Source organism: Engraulis encrasicolus, chromosome 6, assembly GCF_034702125.1.
Source record: "Engraulis encrasicolus isolate BLACKSEA-1 chromosome 6, IST_EnEncr_1.0, whole genome shotgun sequence".
Taxonomy (NCBI): Eukaryota; Metazoa; Chordata; class Actinopteri; order Clupeiformes; family Engraulidae; genus Engraulis; species Engraulis encrasicolus.
The window spans coordinates 27,915,826-27,921,994 of record NC_085862.1 but is presented as its reverse complement, the minus strand read 5'-3'; the positions used below and the strand labels follow the sequence as shown (position 1 = coordinate 27,921,994).

Sequence of the window (6,169 nt, the reverse complement as noted above, 5' to 3'; positions counted from 1 at the left end):
TCTGCTGTGTCAATTCACCACTTAGGGATTAGGATGGACTAGAAGAGTGTAAAATGTGACTCTTTAAGTGCCGAATTAAGACAGCAAAGGTGCAATATAGGGTGGGCAATTATTTTGGATTAAGGGCCACATTGGGTTTTGAAATTGACCGAATGGCCAGATGTCGCATGCAACTGTGTCAAAAAGAAGAAATGATGTACGCTGACATAACTTGTCAGCTATGCCATTCCTGCACATTGCAATTAAATGTCTTTTGGATAGCCTATGCACTCGGTTAATCTGAATTCTGCAAGGTAGCCATTTTAAGAATGCTTAGTGACGCTAGACTTTTTTGTTTAATAGCTGTCTTTCTTGTGAAGGCTCCCCCGGGCCTGAGTTTGCCCACCTCTGATGTAATGTGAAGTGTAGATGTATCTTGAAGTGTAGATGTATCTTCCACTTACATCTGTTGCTTTGGTCTCTGATAGTTCCAGTTTCTCCTGGGCGTCCTTGAGGGCTTCAGAGTATTTGTCCAGTTCATCTTCCGTTCCCTTCAGCTTCTTCTGCAGACTCATCAGTTCATCTTCCAGCTGATCAAACACAAAGGGTGTAAAACGTTTTTTCAATAAACGTAAACAGGAAGTGACGAAATTACTACACACACACGCACACATCATGATTAAAGTTTATTTGTGTCGTTTTAGAGCAATACTGCATGTGAATGTATGTGAAAAGACTCATCATGTTAATTAACTACACTAGTTTATCTGTAAGTTCTTATCACCAGGGAAGCTGAGGGGTGGTGGGGGGTGGTAGGACAAAGGGGTCTGTTGTCCTGGGCCTAGGGACAGAGGGGGCCTAGAATTGGGAACTCTCTAGTATGTGTCTGATGATTTTGTCCCGGACCCGGGCAAAGATGTTAGCGGCCCTGCTTATCACGTGATGCTTTCTAACGTAACCAGATGGTCAATTAAAGACACAGGCCTAGCTAGAGGTGACTGTTGTGACCCTTGTGTACCCCTCTGTGTGCAAGTGTGTTGATAGCGCTGTGTATTTTTAGGATGGACTGTCCAACCCAATGGTATGCGGTACACTTTGCATTCCCAAACACTCTCCTCTTATCAGTTATCAGACGTGGGGTTCTGTAGTGGCTCCGATAATTTCCATGGGTTCCATCCTGCCAGTCTAGTCTGGTTGTCTAAAAATACTGGGCCTGCTACTGCATTGATCAGGGGTGCATTTCTTGAAACCATAGTGGTTACCATCATTAGCTACTTCGTTGTTTGCAATGCAAATTTTCTATGGGCAACCACCCAAGTTGCTAACTGACTAACAACTATGCTTTCGAGAAATGCACCCCAGTGCAGCCAGGGGCACTGTTAGAAATCTTGGACCCGATGATTCCTGTTTATCAAGGCAATGCTATCTACATGTATTGTTAATTTCCTTCAGTAGCCCATATCATTGCTAGGCCCGTAGCCTCTTTGTGCCGATGGGCCTGCCAGCACCAAGGCCTGATGATTCACCCATTGTTTAAAAGACTCAAGTAGGCCTACATCATAACAACATTGCTATGACATTAATGAGATCCTTAAGTAACAGATTAACACTTGGTCATAAAAATGTTGGTGACAGTAAGGTTATGACATAGTCTATGTGCAAAGGGGTTAATCCTTTGAGGAGTACCATCACAAATATGTGATTAGAATTTTGCCCAAATTTTGAGTTCTCATTATGATGTCATAAGGACTTTGCAAGATTTTTAAAACAGACTTCGATGGGAGCAGTAGAGTGTTCAAGTAAAATTCTAGAAGAACCTGGGGAAAGTCCTTACTTCTCAAAGGGATTTATAGTCATCCTAACTACTGGCAGTACCCCTAAGTACAGGGGACCCTCCACTTTATAGTCCTATGTGAAGCTGCTTGTCAGTGGTGTTATAAACATTGTGCCCATTTTGAGCCTTAATATACCCAGTGGGTAACAGAGTATGAAGTTGAATGGCGGAAAGGCATGTTACCGGTTTTATACTTCCACCGTCTTTGCTGTAATTACAGTTGTCATGAAGACTAGCATTTACTCTCCAAATTACTGTGTGGTGGCTCAGGCTCATCTGTTAAAACACTTCAGCATACAGTGCATGTAGAATATTGTTTCCGTAGAGTCTAAAGTTTGGACTATGGTATCCTTTTGCGTTTTCCTGAGGTTTTAGCCTGATTGAATAGAAAGGTGGTAAAAGCAGAGCTTATTGAAAAGAGACAACTCAACACCATTTACAGTAGACATTAATGTGCCTCCACTTGTGCATGCATAATGAGTGATTACTCAGACAGAGTGTGTTTTATCTTGTGCACTACTCACTTCCTCATGACATGAGTCATTGGTTGGTTTAAAACTCTGGATTGTTTTCAAAAGCTACATGTTTTGACACAGCCATTTCTCTTCCTGTCTTTCAGAATTCACAATCCAACCATATTTGTAGATTTACTGGAATGGGGAAAGCTTTTTGGGAGGAAAGCATTTTGTTTACCAAATCATAGGGATCTGTACGGGGGCCATGTCAGATGAGGCTGGAACCACTTTTTGGGGCCTACCGTATGAACACAATAGTGGTCCTCAATAATTTGTACATTATTACAGGTAGTAATATAACACTGCCTATATCCAAAGGGATGTCAACTCAACCATAAGGATCATTCTAAGGTATACACCTCCGATGACACACAGGCTAAAACTGCTTTAGATTTGGCTAAAGAAAGCAGGACCCCCTACACACACACACACACACACACACACACACACACACACACACACACACACACACACACACACACACACACACACACACACACACACACAGAGACAGACAGACAGACAGACAGACAGACAGACAGACAGACAGACAGACAGACAGACACACACACACACACACACACACACACACACACACACACACACACACACACACACACACACACACACACACACACACACACACACACACACACACACACACACACACACACACACACACACACAGCCATCACAGGCCACAATCACCTGAGTTCTGACAAAAATGAAATGACCTCTGTCTCCTTCTTACAGCTAAACTAATTGACTAACTCCTTAATCTCCCACCTCCAATCAACCAACAGATGAGACCAGAAGCCCCCTCAGCTCTAGCCCCAAAATACAAAACCTCCTCTTTTCTCTCCCTGCATCTCCCATCCCATCACCACCCACCTGTTTGCACTTGTCCTCGGCTGCTTTCTGTTCGGTCTCTGCCTGCTCGGCACGGTCGATGGCGTTCTCCTTGTCCAGCTTCAGCATCTGCATCTTCTTCTTGATGGCCTCCATGGTGACGGCTTGAGGTTGTCTTTGTCTTACTTTTACAACACAAGAAAATGGAACTAAAAAGCTCAAAAGTGAGACTGGCTAGACGGACAGCTAGACTGATTTAAACAGGCAGACAGCTAGACAGACAGACAGACAGACAGTGACAGGTCGGGTGCTTGGTCTTGGCGTCTCTCCTCAGTTTGATGCCACAGCAGAGAGATCCAGAGGGGCACAGTACGGCACAGTAAACCAGCCTGAGAGAAGAAGAAGAAGAAGAAGAGAGACGTGGAGCGAAGGAGCAGCCGAACCAGAGCTCTGAGGAGGCACACACACACAACCAACCACACTCCCTCTCCAGCTAGCTTCTCAGACGTCTACCCCTCCTTTTTCACTTCAATTTCCCATCACTCCCAATCTCCTCTCTCCCCCACCCCATGCCCCACGCCCACCACTCAAGACCAAAACCCACTAACTCTCCAAACCTTTCTAAGGACCGGGCTCTCTCTCTCACACACTCTGCGGCCCTTCTCTGGCAATCTCCTTATTTGGATTGTTAGGTTTCTTCAAAAAAAAAAAAATAGAGAGAGAGAGAGAGAGAGAGAGAGAGAGAGAGAGAGAGAGAGAGAGAGAGAGAGAGAGAGAGAGAGAGAGAGAGAGAGAGAGAGAGACTGTGGCCAAATTTAACTCTGAGACTGGAGATAACAGTGCTGGCTCAATGTTTGCAACACATGCATGATAAATGCTACCTCTGGCCTGTTAAATGCTTTGGTGAGACATTATCATGCCTCAGTTGTCCTCCTGAGGATTTCTGTCAGCCTGTGCAGGGGTGAGTTTCTCAAAAGAGAAGTTGTTAGCCTGTTAGCAACTTCGGTCGTTGCCAATGGGAAAATGCATTGAAAACAACAAAGTAGCTAATGTAGTAAGCAACTTCGGTTTTGAGAAATTCACCCCAGGATAGTCCACTGACAGCATCCTCCGTATACGAAATGATGGTGTTGTTCTTTCAGAATGTAAGCACACACTGGACCTCTTAAAGAAAAAAACCCTTCACTGCTATGTCCAACATAGTTGTGGATTGTTCTGGATTGCTAAACATTTCTCTACTCTCTCTTTTTTTTTTTTTTTTAAGTCAGTCTAACTTTTCTCGCTGGCTGTTGTAGAATTGCCCTAGGGTGCATACTGTTAACTTCTCCACAACTTCATACACAGAATAGAAAATAAATTCTATTGACTTTTGCTGCATTTTTTCCCCACAGAATTTCTTCAACGAGGAACTTCTTGTGCACAAATCCTTAGAAATTTCTGGGTAAGCCTTACAGTCAAAACATACCTGAACATTCATTCCTGAAAGAATGTTAAACTGGTCTTGCTTGCTGACATTGGATTTCTGTCAGACACATTGAGAGTTCAGGCAAAATTGGAGGCAAAGACCCATCTGTCTCGACTTTTCAGTTATACAGTGTAAGGAAACAATGGGGGTGTTTATGTTGGTTGTGTTTTACTGTTACACCTTTTTAATCTAACAGTTGGAAAATGTACAAAACCCCCCTCCTTTCTCCTTCCAAAATCAGGTTGTCCTTCTAATTTAATTATTTCAGAAAAGCCATTTTAGTTCTGAATTTGTTCTCATTTCCCCTTGCATGACAACAGCACATATCAGTGTATTCCACACACATACAATTAAACATTGTTGACAATTGTAGTTATCCAAGGTACAAAGTCTCACAACCAATGTTCATCTTTTTTGGCAAATCTAAACAAGACACCAAGTGACTATTCATTCCAAGTGACTAAAACCGAGGCGTGTTGGATTCTTGATTCATTGGTTGGGGGAGGGAGAGACTGAGAGTGATTTGAATTTAATCCAGACAGATTTGTGTGATGTATTCCTCAGTCATCGTCGTCACACCTGTTGATTTCAGGACGTGAGACTTTGACTCATTACAGGGTACCTGTGGCTGACGCTCGCTCCGTGGCCAACGTAATGTAATGTTCATGTTGTGCTCGTCTGATTGTCTCACCTCACCAAAGGTCTCGGTTATTGCCGCACCTTTTGTCTGTTTTCATATGACGTAATAAAGCCCCCAAGGGCGGCGGGTGCACGCAGATGTTTGGCAGACCTCCCAGCCAATCAGGCCAATGCATGCGCCCCCCAAGGCAGTGAGGTAACAGGAAGCCATGAGGGTCATAAACACATGCATGCACACACCCACACACCCACCCACACCCACACACACAATATGCACACCTGTGAAACACAAGTCCAGTTTAAACTTGCTCAGCTATCCAGGTTGTGTGCGTCATCAATCTCAATTACACTATACAATATCACTTCCTGGTCACACAATAAGTTGGGAAGTACTTTGACCATTCGAAATTCCAAGTTCACCCATTCCATCCCATCCATGTGTGTGTGTGTGTGTGTGCGTGCGTGCGTGCGTGCGTGCGTGTGTGCGTGCGTTCGTGCGTGCGTGCGTACGTGCGTACGTGCGTACGTGCGTACGTGCGTGTGTGCGTGTTTGAGAAGGGGGGGGGTGTCGAGCATTTGCACTTAGTCTTTGTTGCACTTAAAGTGGGATGGGGGGGGGGGGGGGGGGGGGTGGGGGGGTGGCTGGGGGGGTCAAGCACTGGTGTCACTTTTACCTCTTATTGTACTTTACTTGAAAATCTGCTGCTACTAAGTATTGTACCCCAATAACCGACAATTTTGTTGCCTTTTTGACAATGACAATAAACTCTTGGATCTTGAATCTTGAATCTTGAACACAAGTCCCAGTCTCTCCATTGCCCCTAGTGAGGGACATTCAGTTCCTCCACTGCATTCCTCTCAAGAATCATTGGCAACAAACTTGATGTG

The 6,169-nt window shown here is 44.4% G+C and overlaps 1 protein-coding gene across 2 annotated transcripts in view; it reads right to left on the bottom strand.

The window, feature by feature from the left end:
* tpm4a (tropomyosin 4a) overlaps positions 1-3,699 on the bottom strand; it is a 21,475-nt gene extending 17,776 nt beyond the window's left edge. Inside the window, exons 1-2 of one of the 2 annotated variants that reach the window (XM_063201154.1) lie at positions 3,220-3,699; positions 444-569 (exon numbers count right to left, since the gene is read on the bottom strand). In XM_063201154.1, coding sequence (XP_063057224.1) covers positions 444-569; positions 3,220-3,333 — 240 coding nt within the window. In that variant the 5' untranslated portion in view covers positions 3,334-3,699. The remainder of the gene's footprint in view (positions 1-443; positions 570-3,219) is intronic. The other variant, XM_063201153.1, reaches the window with a different exon arrangement.
* Positions 3,700-6,169: the final 2,470 nt, after the last annotated feature.